Source organism: Perca flavescens, chromosome 13, assembly GCF_004354835.1.
Source record: "Perca flavescens isolate YP-PL-M2 chromosome 13, PFLA_1.0, whole genome shotgun sequence".
NCBI classification, from domain to species: Eukaryota; Metazoa; Chordata; class Actinopteri; order Perciformes; family Percidae; genus Perca; species Perca flavescens.
In genome coordinates this window covers 6,552,580-6,568,363 of record NC_041343.1, presented here as the reverse complement: position 1 = coordinate 6,568,363, position 15,784 = coordinate 6,552,580, and the positions used below count along the sequence as shown (strand labels likewise).

Genomic DNA, 15,784 nt, shown 5'->3' with positions numbered 1-15,784 from the left:
GGTGTAAGCCACAGGGCACCCTGGCTCCACGGGGCCACGAGGGCCAGACAAGACAAGACGAGCTGAGATGTGTATAGCTCCCTGCCCTGGAGGCACACTGCAAGTTTGCTGGGGAGGGATGGTAGGGGTGGGGGTGGGGGTGGGGGTGGGGGGAGGGATCTCTGTGGCGATAGCGCAAAGATGACTGGTTCACTGGCCGCCTGCAATGTACTGAAATAATTCCCTTAGCTGCACAATTGGCTTGGACATGGAGCATGAACCGATGTATGCTCGCAGACTGGGTGAGCTTCTGTGCGGGGGTTGGGAGGGAGGGAGGCATGGGTGGGTGGGGGGGGGGGAGGAATGGATGCAGATGAGTAAATAAGATGAAAGAAAAAGAGATCAGAGGAAGAGGGGACTTCCTTAGGACGCTGTGCTTGGGAGACTGCTCAGTGACCACAGGAACATTTAGCTCTTCTCTTCAGCGGAGCCTCATTAAGTGCTCTGGCCTCATCACTGTGTCTGCCAACATTATGATGTCTAATAGGCTTGATTGGTCTTAATTGGCTCTGATAAACAGTGAGTGGCTGTTGACTGAGTCTGATAGCATCCGCCGTGGACTGGTAATGAATTGACTGAATTGCTTCTGTTTTGGAGGTAGGAATCTATGACTAGATATTGCATAAAAAAAAAAAAGCCTCAACCTGCAACCAATGTCGTGACAGAACCAAAAGTCATTACTAGGGAAGCAATGACTCATTTCACGATTCGACACGATTCACGATTTTAAGTTCATGATCCGAATTTCTCACGATTTCAGAACAGAATGAGCTGCTGACAAATGACTAAAACACATTCCTTTATTTACAGTATATAAACTGTGCAAAACAACAGATGTGTCCTTTAATCAAAAGTGCAACTGAAATTGTATTTTATCTTAAATAACAAAAATCTATAAGAAATAATTAGAATCCAAATCAAAATAACAAAATAAATGGAAAAAAAAACCCTCTTCAAATAAATATGTAGTGACATCTGACGTCAAACAAGAGAAATCTAAAGTAGGTTACGCCCCAGACTGTTTAAAAATTGCATTGCGATTCATTTTTTTGCTCAACCAGTTGTAATCTTTACACATTTATATCAATTTTTAAACGGATTCACGATGCATGGTTGCATCCCTACGTACACACACAGACATGCACAACCTAATCCTGGTGCAGTGAGTGCAAGCAATTTCTACTGGCTGTTAGTGCATTGGCGGTGTTCATGCAGGATGATGCATGGCGTATTATGACGAGACATTAGCCTATGCACAGACACTCATAACAATGAAAGTGCCAAGTTAGGCCATCACAATAGCTGCAATTCATTTCCCAGGCAGTCCACCACAATAGCCTGGCAGAGTGGGATCTATCTAAGCACTGCATTAGCCCATTACTCTTTAGGTAATGGCTGCACTGTATCTGCGCCTTTACATTGTGTCTTTGCATAAACGTGTGCACTGCTTTGTCCGTCTCTGTGTGTGTGCTAATGAGCTTGTTTGCTCACCTGTGTCACATGGATGACCCTGGCCCGCATATTCCCCATGCGTGTGTCTGTACTCTACATTTCAGAGTTTCGGATTGAATCTATTGATTTTCCACTGTTTGTTTACTGATACATCAAGCCACACTTGGACAGCCAATGATACACGGCGAAGATCATACTATCCATCACATGAGTACTTCAGCCTGCGTCAGCTTGTGTGCCTCCCTAATTGGCTCGTAAGCCTCTTAAGTAGCTGCCGCTGCTCAAGTGGTGTAGGCTGGCCTGGATAAAGAACATAAAAACAGGACAGAGTGTACAATCACAGTGTCCAACATTACTGAGCATTACTGCCTCGGACGTTATAGTGCACTGCAGAGGCTCAGCACTGTGCCCATTATGCACATGGAGAGGCGTGCACGCACGCACGCACGCACACACACACACACACACACACACACACACACACACACACACACACACACACACACACACACACACACACACACACACACACACACACACACACACACACACACACACACACACACACACACACACACACACACACACACACACACAGGGGAGATAGGATGAGGTGTGGCTCCCCTGGCGCTGATGGAGATTTGGGTTACTACAGAGAGCAAAGAGACACAAATCAGGACAGCACAACTATCACAACAGCCTGACTCTTTAGAGCATGCACCTGAGGGACTGCCGACACACCCACACACGCACGCACACACAGCCTGTGTATGAAAAAACAAAACAAATTTCGCAGTGTATTTGTTTTTCCAGGCTCATGTGTCAAACAGGAATCTGGTTGATTTAGAAATCCATCCCAGCAGTGAAACTAGTTCATATAAAAAAGGTGTTTTTCTCAAAATGAGAATGCAGATGCAGTTGCCTCCACTGGGTGACCAAAGGTGGACAGCTTTTAAGACTACAACACATGCTTTTAGAGTACATGTGGCATGTTTGGTCTGACCAAAAGAGAATGATATAACACAGAGAAAAGTAATAAATCCTCACATTGAAAAAATAAACAAATAACTAAATGTCTTTTTTTTTTGTCTCCAAGTTTTGGAGGCTGCATAATTTATGCTAATAATTCTGTGCATGTTACAAAGACATTTTTGCCATAAAGAGCCTCTCTACTTGTTCTGTGGTTTACCACTTTGCAGCCGTTATTGGGGGGGTTTATTTTCTTTGTCAAAGCAACAATGAAATACTACCTCTGAGTGCTCATTCAGCGCTCTGACAGTGTGTCAATTTTACGAGAAATCTGACATCTCTGATCAGCCTGCAGACCACATGCGATGATCTTTTAGAATTTTGTAAAATGAAAAAAGGAGGACATGAATTCAATCCACGCTCAGCTATATTATGTTTTCAATGCAATTACGAATTGGAAGGGCTTGAAGAGTGAAAACCTCGTTCTCCAGTGAGCGGTAAGGATTTACAACAACCTCAGAGCATGGAGAACTTATCATCAGTGGGTATCAAAACGATAACTTCAAATGGATATCTTCAAGGATAGTGAATTGTAAAACATAAACATATGGGACTGCGCTGCGAGTTGGTGCCTCTGTGTTTGTGCGCATGTCTGTCTGTCCGTGAGGCAGCGTGATAGGCTGGAGTCAGACAGGAGGGGTCGTGAAGGAGTGGAAGCTTATTTGGCTGTGGCTGGCAGACAGAGAGACACTCAGCAGGGAGTAGTGTGCTCTGGCTTGATAAGCGCCACGGGGGCATAAGCCTCATCTAGCAGTGACTGATCAAAATGAGAACCCAGCCACAGCGACTGGCTGGAGATCACACTCACACATGCAAATCCACAATCACGTGCACAAGCAGGAACTCACACAGAACTGTGTATTTTAGGTGGAGTTCAGATATACGTTATTTGTGACATGGTTGTTTGTCACATGAGAAGGATAAGTATGTGGTATAAAATCCCTGTTTTTACTGGAGTGAGGTATATTAACATCCTACTTTATTTTGATCATTCTACAACTTGTATTTAGGCCATATCTGAACTATCTATATGTAGCTAGAAGTGATGAACTTTAGCCTACTTTCAGAAGACACATCTGGAAAAGTGTTATCAATGGGGCCCTCCAGGACAGAGCCAGTTGGCATGAAACCATTGGTCAGTTATCGATCCCACCCCAATTCATGGAATATACACATGTGGTCCACACACAAGGAACTTTAGAGTGACTTTTGAGAATCTGGGTCACTGTCGCTCTCCGAGCTCTGCAGGGCTTGTCAATTGATGCTGATTTCTTCGATGTAAATAAACCTTTATAATCAAGAGACCGTGTCGGCGGATTCCTTTCCACACAACATTACAGCATCGCTACCAATTACACTACAGGAGCATCTCTCTTTTTGAGAAGCTATGGTGAATTATTAAATCATGTAGTAGATGCTCATGGTTTATTCTTTCATCCTGAAGAGGGCAGTATTCCTATTGGGGGAAAAAAAGAGGGTGATATTATGATAAAAAACACTGAGCAGTAAGCAAACAGTGACATGTCTGAGAATTGCATGAATTCAAAGGAACTCTGCAAAAGAAAGTAATTAGCTTCTGTCTCACGTACGTAACGATTGCGTTTGTACAGGACTTATCGCAATAATATTACCTGAACAGTCATTTGTTGGTCCTGGTGATGAGCTGTAATTGGTTGAAACTTGAAAACAAAAACAAATCCATAGCTATGTATGTGTGAGCGTGATGGGTGTTAGCTCCAATCCTTTGATAACGTCAGGGAGATTGAGAACATGGCAAATGTAACATTGGTCAGGCACAAAGGGAAGGACATGTATACATTGTATATTGTATACAAGGGTTTGAAAGAAGAAGACATGGATAACCCATTCAACCCCCTTTTATCCCCATCCCTCAGCCCTCTTTTCCACATGGCAGCTCCTGCCTGCATGCAGAATTCAAGGCTTAATGGAGGGGAGATAAGTCCCTGGCCACACAGCGAATGCGTGCTGTACGTTCTCCAAGAGATGCGGTGGCGGTGGCTGCGTGTGTTGCTTTTGTGGGATTGATTCAGGCACAAAGCACGGAGCAAGCGCCGTGACGCCATCTTGCCGGTGGCCTGACTGTCGCAGACAAAGCCGAGTCCAGTTCAACTCACTTAACCTTTGTGCTGCACTGTTCACTTTTTTTTACTTGTTACCAGCAGCACTTGGGCTGGGTATCGGCAATGATTTCCCAAATTGATTCGATTCCGATTCACAAGGTCCAGATCCAATTACATTTCCGTCGATAAGATATCAATTAGGTTAGGGAAATTTCTGTTGCAATAGCGAATTTGCTTGGATATAAAAGAGATTCTCAGAGAACTTATGCCTGTAAATTGTACAAGCAAGAAGCAACACTCACATGTGTTATTTTATTTACCAGGTTCATGTTTACATTAAGAATTGACCCACCAAAAGTGTGTAAAATATAAGGTACTTTTCCATTATTTATTTAATTAGTTTATTTGTCAGGGACAATGTACAAAATACATTAATCTTACGAAAAGATGTTTTGTACCAGAGTTAGCTAATGCTAGTTTCCATCTGCAGTCCCCGGAATGAAAAGACATATATTAAAAGATCAAATTCTGGTATTTATTAATCAATATCACATCACTCAAACATCAGTTTAAATTGGAGAGTTGATTTTAACGCAGCCCTAAGCAGCATTAAGCATGGAAAAGGAGAGTTGACTAGATAAACCAGGTGTGACTAATAATTATTTATGGAAAGCTGACTATAAGAGAGTAAACTGCATACTGTCAACACCCTAAATACAGAGATAATCTGTCTGCAGCACCTTAGATGCCCAAACTATCGTTTTAGGTGGCGTGTTCTCATTAGACTTACTTTTGACGTTGAGATACATGGACTTGCTGACATCAGCTCCGACGTCGTTGCTGACTCTACACAGGTAGAAGCCACTGTCTTCTTCCAGCACGTGCTTGATGAACAGAGAGCCGTTGACCAGCACCTCGATCCGAAAGCCTGAGTTGAGGACGATGGGTTTGAACTGAGGGACCCCGGCGCCTGTCAGAGAGCACAGAGTGGCTGTTGATCAGACTTACACCAAAATACAGGAAAACAAACACTAGCTAGTTAATACGTTACACCCTTTTTACAGAAATGTCTGAAAGTTTACAGCTAGCCCAATCACAATCCCTGAAGTTCAAACACTACTACAATATGTCTGCTATAAAAAAAAAGGGTGGTGCATCAATTTTCTATGAGCTTATGCAATATGTCAACACACGAAAAGACATTGTGAGGGGTTATTGAAGAACAACAATGGACCATATCATGTTGACATACACAGCTGTGTGTGGGATAACTCACATTTCCTCACACATTACAATATTGCACTATTATGCTACTTGCACACTGGTTACTTCATATTTAATATTTTACATATTTTATTTTGTTATATATACTATGTACAGTAAGTAGGTTGTACATTTTATTTTACACTTGTACACATGTACATTCTATTTCATCTCTCTAAGTATATATTTTTTCAACAGTTGTTCTGGCATCTTATTCTTTATCTTATTTATTTTATTATTTCTAGTATATTTCTGTTTTTTTTTTGTGTGCGAGTGAGTATGTTTGCATGCAAGTAACTTGCTGCTTGTAACAGAGTAATTTCCCAATTTGGGATGAATAAAATCTATCTATCTATCTATCTATCTATCTATCTATCTATCTATCTATCTATCTATCTATCTATCTACCTATATACCTACCTACCTACCTACCTACCTACCTACCTACCTACCTACCTACCTATCTATCTATATACCTACCTATATACCTACCTACCTACCTACCTACCTACCTACCTCTGCCAAAGAAGTTCAAATGCTATTTATCAATTAGAAGATCCTCAGTCAATGCTACTCCCCTCCAAGAAGAATGGCTTAAACTAAGAGATAATGATTTATGTTGGAGGTCGGAATTCCGGTTACTGTGCAAATGAGTTCTATTCAGATTCTCAGGATGCCAAGTCCTGTTTCTGAAAACATGGAGCCCATTCTTGGACTGCATTTAAAACAGATAGTGACTGTGAACTTTTCTTGTATCAAACTCAACACGTGTAGTTGCTGTACCTGTCCAATGAAGCCCACAGTTGATGTATGTCCATTCTTAGTTGTCTTAGTTATGCTTAAACCTACTGTAGACATTCATCTTGTTTAAAAAAAACAAATGATGATACCAGTACCCTTAAAGTAATACTGATGCCAATAATATTGAAATTGAATAGTATAGTCATACTTTTGAACATTTTGGTGGCATCTCAGCACACTGAACCGCCAACTCCATCAAATACACCACCCTGGGCTTCACCACACCACAGACTGTAAGGGTTGTAGCTGCTGGGGTGGTGGGCCAATCACATGTCGCATAAAAGTGAAGAATGCTTGAGGTGATTGACTGTGAGCAAAACCATAGAAATAATCTTTTTAGATCTGGGTACAAAAATGATTGAATGCAGGTATCATTTGACTGGAGAAGTTGTAATACCACTCAGTACTGGGTTATTTGGTCCATACCTTCAAAGTATTGAGTACCGATTCCCAGCCCTAACTGTCCCAGATGACAACATTTATTTATTTATTTATTTATTATTCATTGTTTGCTGACAAACTTCTAAAAACTGTTTCAGCACTTTATATGGTTACAATGTTTTCATTAATGGAGATACAGGGGTCTGTGGGGTGGGTTGTGGGGGTGATGAATGTCTGTAGCCATGCTTTTGGCTCTGTGAGCCTGAAATCAGACACACTGGTGCTTCGGACACAATGTTAATGTCAGCATGCTAACATGCTCAACATGTAATGCTAATAGCTGATGTTTAGCAGGTATAATGTTGGTCACCATCTCAGTTTACTGTGTTAGCATGACAACATTTCTTATTAGTACTGTAGTAAACACAAAGTACAGATGAGGCTGATGGGAAAGTTATTAGTTTTGCAAGTATTTGGCCATAAATCAAAAGTATTGGTCTAATTAAAATTTTGACCTGACGATGGTGCTAGAGGAAAAGTCAGAGTATCACCAAAGTCATCAAGATTAGCTTTAGATAAGCTTTGTGTTAACAGTTATAGTGTATGAGCCTCGGTCATGAAGTAAGCAACGAATGAAAGCAATGGATATTCAGGTCCATACAGATCCTGTTTGTTTTCAGGAATCACTGTTATTGTGTCCAGCCAGGATGGGATCATGTAAATGTAGCAGTTACATAATCTCCCACCTATTTCCTACTTCCAGCGGAATGAAAAGCTCTTCCTTGAACTGCTGCTGTTTCTCGTCTCACAGTGCTTGTTTGGACTTGAGGTGGGTGTTAATATGCATTCAAGCTCAGGGCTGTGGACATTATAGTTTGTTGTGTTGGCATTGGTAAAAAGATGATCTACCACAGAGAATACGCTTGCCGCAGGACAAACAATGTTAACATACAATTCAGCATGGTTGTCAAAAGAAAAGACAGGCAAGTCATACAGTTCAAAGTCCTTGTAAACCTCTAACACTTTCACCGAACCTGGAAGGGACAGTGTGTTACTACAGTATGTAATATGTGTGTATGCACATGCATATTAATGTGTGTCATGCTGTGCGTTTACCTTTAGAGTACTCCCACTGGATGGTAGGAACAGGATAGCCTTCAGCTGAGCAGTTAAGTATCACTGCTTTTCCATAGATGCCATCCTGGTCCTTAGGTTGCACCACAAATTTGGGAGGAACTGCAAGTCAAGAAGCCATTAGATTACAATTATTCATTTCAAAATCAAACATATATGTCTACTGATCGCTACCAACTCACATTGAAAGAAATCTCTCAAGGTCTTTCACTAACCAATCATCAGTGGGAAGACTATACATTTTGGCTCATAGTATTTTTTTATTGTATCCAGGGAGAAAGAGCAAGACCAATATTACCATACAGATAATAGTTGGGTGAACAACTTCAAGTTATTTAAAGATATGATACTGACAATCACCACTATCTTAATTGTCACCAGAATTCACTTTGAGGGAGTCCCTAAAACTTTTAGTACAGTAGCAAACAGAGCCTGAAATTAACACCCGACCACGTGCCAAATGCGGGTGAATTTTGCCATTGGTGGGTGAAAACTGTCACGTTGGCATGTAGCTAATGAGAATTGAGTGATTCATTAGTTGTTTTTTGCCTGTTGTTCTTTAAAGGTTCCATGACATGGTGCTCTTTGGATGCTTTTATATAGGCCTTAGTGGTCCCCTAATACTGTATCTGAAGTCTCTTTTATATAGACCTTAGTGGTCCCCTAATACTGTATTTGAAGTCTCTTTTATATAGACCTTAGTGGTCCCCTAATACTGTATCTGAAGTCTCTTTTATATAGACCTTAGTGGTCCCCTAATACTGTATCTGAAGTCTCTTTTATATAGGCCTTAGTGGTCCCCTAATACTGTATCTGAAGTCACTTTTATATAGACCTTAGTGGTCCCCTAATGCTGTATCTGAAGTCTCTTTTACATAGACCTTAGTGGTCCCCTAATACTGTATCTGAAGTCTCTTTTATATAGGCCTTAGTGGTCCCCTAATACTGTATCTGAAGTCTCTTTTATATAGACCTTAGTGGTCCCCTAATACTGTATCTGAAGTCTCTTTTATATAGACCTTAGTGGTCCCCTAATACTGTATCTGAAGTCTCTTTTATATAGACCTTAGTGGTCCCCTAATACTGTATCTGAAGTCTCTTTTATATAGGCCTTAGTGGTCCCCTAATACTGTATCTGAAGTCTCTTTCCCGATATTCAGCTTTGGTGCAGAACTACAGCCACTAGAGCCAGTCCCACAATGAACTTTCCTTAGTATGGGCCATTTCTGTGTCTATTGAGGAGGAGAGAGGGGGGGGCAAGGTGGAGGGTGGGGGTGTGGCCTTGACCAACTGCCACTTTTCTCGTTTGAAAGCCATGATGTCTCTCTCTCATGGGTGGGCCAAATTCTCTGGGCGGGCAAAGCAGAGAAAGGGGAGGTAACCTTGCTCCTTATGACCTCATAAGGAGAAGATTCCTGATTGGTCCATCTGAGCTTTCATTTTCTCAAAGGCAGAGCAGGATACCCAGGGTTCGGTTTACACCTATCATCATTTCTAGCCACTGGGGGACCATAGACAGGCTGGGGGAACTCACATTAATGTTAAAAAACCTCATAAAGTGAAATTTTCATGTCATGGGACCTTTAACATTTCAACCAAGTCCTCCAAGTGGTGGAGGAAGAGGAGTGTGTCTGCTGCTCTTTTGTGGACTCAGAACAGCAGTCAGTACATGATAACTGTCTGTGACAGGGGAAATCAATAAATAAAAAGATGAAATATATTTTTAGAGTCATTAATTGCATTGATTAATTTGTTAATAACTTCACAGCACTTCAATGTGTATTCTGGGAGTTCAAGAAATGAAATGAAATGAAAGAGGTGAAATACTGGAAATGCTCATGCATTTCCTGTATTTCACCTGGCTGGTAAAAAGGTTACTAGTGGATTTTATAATCCATTAGCCATGGTGGCTGGTTGCCAAAAAAGTTAACTTCAGGCCCTGGTAACAAATCACATAAGAAACAAAGATCTGTGCTTGTATCTTACACTTCAGTGCCTTCTCTTTTCCCCTCATCACCTCCACCCCCATATCTCTCACCCGTCCCCCCTTTCTCACCTCGGACGATGAGCTGGCTCTGGTGCTCAACGGCAGCGGCCTGGTTGCGTGCGATGCAGGTGTAGTTGCCGTTGTGCATCAGTGTGAGGTTGGAGATTCGCAGGGAGCTGGTGAAGTCGATGTTGTCTATGGTAACGCCCAGGCTGGCTGCGATTGGCCGACCGTCCTTCTGCCAGGTGATGAAGACGGGTTGGTCGCCGGACATGACCACGCAGGGGATGAAGACTCGCTGGCCGATGGAAAACCGAGGGAACTCAAACGGGTGGATGGTAGGTGGAACTGGGGATGAGACAAATTCAAATTCATTTTCACCTCAGGAGGTTTACATTAGGCCTGTGGGTTACATGCCTATTATTTAGGATTAACAACCGCAAAAAGGAATCATAGCATTTACATACAAAAAAAGGCAACATCGGCCTATGGCTGAGTACGTTATAAAGCACTCCCATAGCAACTCATTAGTCACAATTCTCTCTTTATTTCCTTGTTCCAGTATATAAGCATTAGTTGTTTTGCAGAAATGAGAGAAATATTTCATTACCTCTACCCACGTAGAGCTGAATTCTCACTCAAACTGCATGCATATAACATTCTCTCTCACTGTCTTTGGCTCTCTGGGGACACCGTAGCCGCCGTGAGAACCAGATGCTTTGGAAAATTAATGATTTAAAATAACATTGGAATAAGCTGCACTTCAGCGCTTATTTAATTCACAACAAAATAGGCATAATGGGCACCTGGGGATTCCCTCTCGGCAGCGGTGGAATGCTAAGCAGCCGAGAGGCAAATTAGCCGAGGCGGAATGGCGGCATAGCTTTGTCTACGCTGTGTGATTTCCTCCACGCACACTTGTTAGCACGTCAAGACCCGCCAGAGAGAAGGGGGGGGGGGGCGGATGCCCATTCGACATCACAAATTATGCAACGTCATTGAAGAGAGAAAGCCATCTCAGGTTATCATCATCTGACTCAGCTCAGCGCCGCTGCATATTCAGATGAGCCCCAGATAAACTGGCTGGGATGATGGAGGTGGTGCTTAGCTATCAGTGATGTGAGTGTGTTTTTATTTTTTATTTTTTTTTGTTTTACAAATTTCCCTCTGCATATCTGTGTTTTCTGCGACAAGGAAAGGTAGATACTGAGGTGATGCTTTCATGTATCTTTTAAATGCGACGAACAGCATGCACGCCAGATGGAAAGACAGAGGGTAAGACTGATAAAGTGATTCTGTCTTAGTATCCACAGACTGAGAGATTAATGACGGAGTTGCCATGAATGTACTGGAGTATGATACAGTGTGTATGTACATCAAATAAATGGCCTAAGATGCTTATTTGACACTGGAGATCCTGATGGAGTACCCATGATTACACACAGCTACAGTGCCTAAATCTTAGGCAATTTCTCTAAATATAAAGTCCAGGCTTTACAATCCAGTGTTGAGTCATGAACTGCAGTTATCAGAAGACAGATCAGATTGAGGTTCATACCTTTCACAGTAACATAGACACTCTGGTGTGTGGAGAGCTGCGGCTGCACCAGCACGTTGCATGTGTATTCTCCTTCATCCACATCCTTCTGCACATCAAAGAGCTTCAGGGTGCCGTTGTTCTCGAAGGCCCGCTGGCGGTGGTTGTATGGCAGCAAATTGGAGTCCTTGTACCACTTGATGGAGTAGTACGGGTAGCCAATGACACGGCAGTGGATGTACATGTCCCGCCCAGCGATGGCAGTGAGGTTCTTCATTGGTCTGATGCTGGCAGGCCCTTGAAGGACACATTGGAGAGACAACTCTCTTAAAATGATTTTGAGGCGGGGGGGTGGTATAAAATATCGCTGTGCTGTGTTGTGTGTGTTTCAAGACACCACAAGCATGCCTTTTACATGCCTTGATTAATTCTGATAGGAAGAAACATTGCCAAGATGTCAGACTGCCCTAAAAAAAACAGGAAACCCGGCTCAGAATCATTACCAGTGGACCCAATCTGCTCAGTTTTTTGCCTTGTCAGAACCAGGGACTTGTGTACCCTTCTATGTGAGCTTGTAGTGAATATTACATTGCGCTCCCACCTCTTCTGGGCCGGCTGTGATTGCCTCTGACAAGCATTAGAGTGAAATGTTCCCTTTCCCCACTCATGAAGCTATTATTGAAACCATTACTCATGTTGCCAGCTTTCGCACACACTTGTGAAAAACCAACAGAATAACCAATAGGCTTCCATAGCTCAGTGTCTATCAGGGAAATGGACTATTAGGCTTCTCTTTAAAGCACTATGAGGCTCCGTAGTGTACTTTGAGCACAAGCATATCCTAGGTTGCTACTCTCTTTAGCACGATTAAGGAGCCAACGATGTGAGAAACATTACACTTCATTACACTTTCTCTGCAACGGCACCTGTAGAGATTTATCTTCATTGCTTAGCTGCATTCAGCATCCATGGACCCTCGCTTAAGGGCTAGAGGATCGCCCTATTTAACCTTACAACATGCAAGAATGAACACAATCAAATTAAACCAACCAGTGTACAGAAAGTACCCTTCCCTCTCCACAATAGAGAAATACTAATAGCCTTGCACCAAGCACAGAAAGCTTGAGTGCCCCAGTGTTACCGCTACATGACAACAGCAAGCCAGCCAATCATGTCCCTGTAGATAGCAGATAGCACTACAGTCATACACTGGAGCTAACAGTAAATCAGCCTAATGGCAACCCAATACAAAGCTATCAGCAGGTGTTGGGTAGGAAGTGGGCATTAGAAAATGTAATGCTGACAACGTTGACTGAGTACAGGATGCTGTAGAAGTATCTGTCGTATTATGAGCACTAACTCTACAATATCAGGTTTCTAAAGGATTAAAAAAAAAAACACATCTGATGGCTAACAATAAAACCTGGTTGACAAACTTAGTCAGGCTTTCTTTCAACATCTGCACATCCAGGCACTTTTAACGTAGCCAATTTAAAAAGGTATATAACAAACAGAATAAATCAAGACATGTTGATGTGTATATGTGATGGTGTGTTGGAAGAGTTGATCTGACAAGCACCTCTTACGTTTATTCGCGCCTGGTAGGAGACTGTCCCGGCCGAGTTGTTGCAGATGCAGCGATACACCCCTCCGTCGGGCACCTGGGTCTGGCTGATGTTGAGGTGGCTGACCACATGGCCCTCGCCGTTGGTGTAGTGGGAGATGCGGTGGCGGCTGTCCCGTACCACTGGCTCGTCGTCCAGAGTCCACGTTATCCGGGGCTCCGGCGTGCCCTTTACCGTGCACGACAGCGACACAAACTCATTGATGTTGTAGACCTTCTCGCTGAATGAAGCCAGAATCTTGGGGGTGCCATCTGGGCAGTGAAGGGAGATACACATGGCAATGTAAATTGTATTATTCTACACAGATTAGTGTCATATTAAATACTTTTTCAAATGAGAATCTATTCTGAATTTCTTTTCATCGCAATATGTTCATGTCTGCTGTATAGAGAGAAGAATCAGAGTGTAAAGCAGATAAATACAGCTCCTTTCTCTTGCTCCACAACATCATTGATTATCAATGTTCTCCTTACATTGGCGTGGTCATGGGAGGCAGACACTGCAGCAACCCAGCTTGTGGAACAGTATGCAAGCCTCTTTCAGAAAATCTAATAAAGCTGAGCTGTACTGCAGCACTCAATCCCACATAAACAGTCTGGATTTGAACATGAACACACAGCTTGGATTCACATCAGCATTAACAAATACATGTAAACACAACATAACAGTGTTTTTCCTAGGTTTGTGGAAGTGCACGTATTTGGACGGGGGGTCCAAATATAAAAGTGTAATGTCACATAATTTTTATTATTATTACCATATCGGTGTCTAAAACATTGGAAAAGCTTGAGCAGATAATAAATAAATATTGCTCAAAAAGCTTATAGACAAAACTTGCTAAATCATTAGATCTGAGACAAGTAATTTACTTACATACAATTGGTGCCCAAAACGGCTCGGGTGCTATGCCTAAGCCTTATAATGATAGGGAAAACCCTGCACATAAAGTAATGTATAGTAACTGCTCCCACCCACACATCTCCAGTGAGATCACTGTAATTTCTGACCTTCCAGTACGACTTGAACAAAGTCCTGGGCGGACATCTTGCCGTGTCTGGCGAAACACTGATAGGCTCCTCCATCACTCTTGGCCATACCAGCCATTACCAGGTTCTCCCTGTTTTGGCCTGTCATGCGAACGCTGTTGCTGGGGTAGATGAGCTCTCCGTTGCGGTACCAGGACAACTGGTACTCCTCAGAGCCGGTTACGCTGCAGGACAGCGAAACCTGGCTTCCCACGCTGCCCTTCACCTTCCGCGGGCTCACCACGACTTTCAGGGGCTCTGTAGGTTAGGGACGTAAGAGGTCAGTGGCTGGTTTTTAAAAAGAAGATTGGAATATTTGGCCTCATTTGTTTTCTATAGTTTTACCATCAGTATTATTTTGCCATTGAAGGATTAAAAACGCTCTGTGTAGCATCTTAAACATTTGAAACAGCATCTTTAGATTCCCAACTTGTCCCTGTTTTGAGGCAATGTACCACTGATAAAAATGAACCCGATGACTAACCACCAGCCCATGGGCACTGACCTTTCACCAGCAGCCTGCCAACCACTTCAGCATTTCCATACGCATTCCACACCTCACACACATATGTGCCTGTGTCGCTAGGCTGGGCCCTCTCTATCAGCAGGCCTGTCACACTCTGTCTGAAGCGAGTGTCGGGCTCCAGCGGCCGGTTGTCCTTTAGCCAGCGGTATTTGGGTGCGGGGTGACCGGAAGCCTTGCAGGGCAACTCCACTCGATGAGACGACATCACCTCACGACGCTCAAAGCTATCCAGGATGTGGGGTGCTGAGTTGGTGGGATCTGCATGGGGGAAAATAGGGTATAGTCAGAGAGTTATCCTTGTTGTCACTTCTGAACAATTTCCAAACCTACATTTTGACGCATACTGTATCACATACCACAGGGAGTTTAAACTGGGATGATTATTTATCCCTGAATGCTGGTTTTCTGTCTAAAGCAGGGGTCTTCAACATTTTTTAAGCAAAGGACCCTTTAACTGAAAGAGAGAAAAAACTAGGTTCTGTGGTTATTTAAAACAACAGTCTGATAGTTGCACAAATTCTTGCAAAAAAAAAAAAATGGATCTGCCGTGTGTTATTGTGGCTTGGCAGTGACATTGTCACTTCAGAGAGACTGCAGGTGGAACAGATAGCTGCTGCTCTCAGATGGCTTTAAAGACAGTCCCCAGTGTGATGCAAAGGCCTTCACTAGGTGCTATAGGCTATGACAGACCGAGCTTTATTCTGCCTAGCTGGCATTAATGCCACAACGGCTTGTTAAAAAAATCATCAACATTTTATCATGTTGCAGCATAAAGTTATTGCTGCTGTCACATCAATGAACTAAATTACAAGTTACCAGGTAGAAATCATCAAAAAACTTTGTAAACCGCTGTTGTGAATCTGTTACATTCCATGCTGTAAAAACTCTAAACAACGCCTCTCTC

At 42.7% G+C, this 15,784-nt stretch overlaps 1 protein-coding gene across 1 annotated transcript in view; it reads right to left on the bottom strand.

Moving 5' to 3' along the window:
* Window positions 1-15,784, bottom strand: part of LOC114566988 (Down syndrome cell adhesion molecule homolog) — a 72,504-nt gene that overhangs the window by 30,953 nt on the left and 25,767 nt on the right. Inside the window, exons 4-10 of the mRNA XM_028595865.1 lie at window positions 14,860-15,138; window positions 14,337-14,612; window positions 13,284-13,580; window positions 11,726-12,001; window positions 10,237-10,515; window positions 8,163-8,282; window positions 5,392-5,571 (exon numbers count right to left, since the gene is read on the bottom strand). Of these exons, the coding sequence (XP_028451666.1) occupies window positions 5,392-5,571; window positions 8,163-8,282; window positions 10,237-10,515; window positions 11,726-12,001; window positions 13,284-13,580; window positions 14,337-14,612; window positions 14,860-15,138 (1,707 nt within the window). The remainder of the gene's footprint in view (window positions 1-5,391; window positions 5,572-8,162; window positions 8,283-10,236; window positions 10,516-11,725; window positions 12,002-13,283; window positions 13,581-14,336; window positions 14,613-14,859; window positions 15,139-15,784) is intronic.